General features: G+C 44.1%; 1 protein-coding gene across 3 annotated transcripts in view; it reads right to left on the bottom strand.

Moving 5' to 3' along the window:
- Positions 1 to 1,495, bottom strand: part of LOC122252924 (arf-GAP with dual PH domain-containing protein 1) — an 18,609-nt gene extending 17,114 nt beyond the window's left edge. The window contains exon 1 of one of the 3 annotated variants that reach the window (XM_043015623.2): positions 1,185 to 1,495. In XM_043015623.2, the coding sequence (XP_042871557.1) occupies positions 1,185 to 1,266 (82 nt within the window). In that variant the 5' untranslated portion in view covers positions 1,267 to 1,495. The remainder of the gene's footprint in view (positions 1 to 1,184) is intronic. The other 2 variants (XM_043015624.2, XM_043015625.2) reach the window with 2 other exon arrangements.
- Positions 1,496 to 1,881: the final 386 nt, after the last annotated feature.

Below are 1,881 nucleotides of genomic sequence, written 5' to 3'. Positions count from 1 at the left end.
ATAATGGAGAAAGAGAAATAAAGGAGAGAGAGAAATAATGAAAAGAGAGAAAATAAAGAAGAGAGACAAATTAAAGGAGAAAAAGAGAGAGAAAGAGAAGAGAGAGAGAGAGAGTGAAATGGAGAGGGAGAGGGAGAGGGAGAGGGAGAGGGAGAGGGAGAGGGAGAGGGAAATGGAGAGGGAGAGGGAGAGGGGGAAAGGAAGGGGGAAGGGGAGGGGGAGAGGAGGGGGAGGGGGAGGGGGGAAGGGAAAGGGAAGGGGAAGGGGAAGGGGGGGAGGGGGAGGGGGAGGGGAAAGGGGAGAGGGGGATAGAGGGAGAGAGGGAGAAGAAGCTGTAACCTCACTTCCCTGCATGGTTTACGACTTTGTAAGGGAAATATTTTCTGGCAAACTGGAGCGTGAAATGAGACAAAATGACAGGTTCTGTGGTTTATCTAGGTGATAATCTTGTGATTTATGCTCCATTTCCAGTGATGTTCACTCAAGACATATATCAGTATTATTGGGTTCAAAAGAGTAATATGCACTAATATATTACCTTTTCGACATATGATACATGGAAACTCAGACACTATTGTGGGTTCAGTTTAGAGCAGAGAAACCAAATCTGCAAGTCCTTAATTGCTTCTACTTAAATTGAAAATATGTATCAACTGGAATTGTCTTTAGCTCACTTCGAAATGTTAATGGTAGTTTCTCACTCTGGACACTAACTGTGAAATATGTCATAATTACACATTTTAGAATACAAGGCTTCAAAGCAGTTCATTGCCCTTCATTTTTTTTTTTTTTTTTACGAAAGACTATAAATAATAATATGAATACCTATCATTATTCATGAAATTATAATATCTATCTTCCAAGAAAAATAAGGAAACAAGAGAGAATATCCTGTAAAATATCATAGGCTCAAAATAAAACCGTACACGCGCCTCCTCCTACACACGTCTGTCAATACTGCACATGCAACATGATGTTCACTTCACGCTGCTCCAATACCATATTTCTTCGTGCCTCGCCCTCAGATGTCCCCCTCAATAAGACAAAATAGGCTAGCACTCCCCCTTGAATGGCCATGACCCCTTGACACTTAGGAGAGTGGAACACAAGCTCCTACTCCCTCACGCCTTCACAACCACACAGAAAATCCACACTCGATCACTCCTCTATCATGGTATCCTTACGTTGATATCCACAGTCTGCACACTCGCTGTTCCCAGAGAGTTTCACGAGGTCAGCGATCCTGCGTGAATTCCTATCGGTCATCGTGTTCCTTTTTGCGCTCGCGACACTTGGTAGGGGGGAAGGAAGGTTCACTCCGGGCCCTTTTCAAACTGGCATTATTTTGAGACTCGGCGGGAGTCCTTTGGCGACAGAGACAGAAAAGGGGAGAGAGTGAGAGAGAGAGAGAGAAACGACACGACCTCTCCTCACCCTCGCTCAGACACTACTGCGATGTTGGAGTCCGCTCGCGACGATAGACTCTCTTTTTCTTATTTACTATTTTACAGGAAACTTCCTCTTTCTTATCGGTTCTTTGTAGCGGATTTGGTGGACGGATAATGAGACTCGAGTTCCCGTTGGGTACGGTGAGGTTCTGGAGTGAAATACTATAGATATATGTGATTCTGTGGAATAACTACTACCGAATAGACGCACCCTAATGACGTCATCGTGACGTGTTGCCAGTGCGTTCATTTGGCCTATATTTTTAGTCCTTTTTCTTAAGTCAAATATCGGCGGTTTTTGAAAATTTGAGAACAAATTGGATTTCGTTCCATGACCAAGAATTGCGAGGGGGAATATCTTATGGCCCTGGCAGGAACTTCCCATGCAATTGAGGAAGTGCCTGTGTGTCACAGAAGGCACAGCGATCACTAA

This window comes from Penaeus japonicus, unplaced genomic scaffold (assembly GCF_977035675.1).
Source record: "Penaeus japonicus unplaced genomic scaffold, GWHDUDI00000001_assembly GWHDUDI00000035, whole genome shotgun sequence".
NCBI classification, from domain to species: Eukaryota; Metazoa; Arthropoda; class Malacostraca; order Decapoda; family Penaeidae; genus Penaeus; species Penaeus japonicus.
The sequence above is the reverse complement of the archived record's forward strand: the minus strand, read 5'-3'. Positions and strand labels throughout refer to the sequence as shown.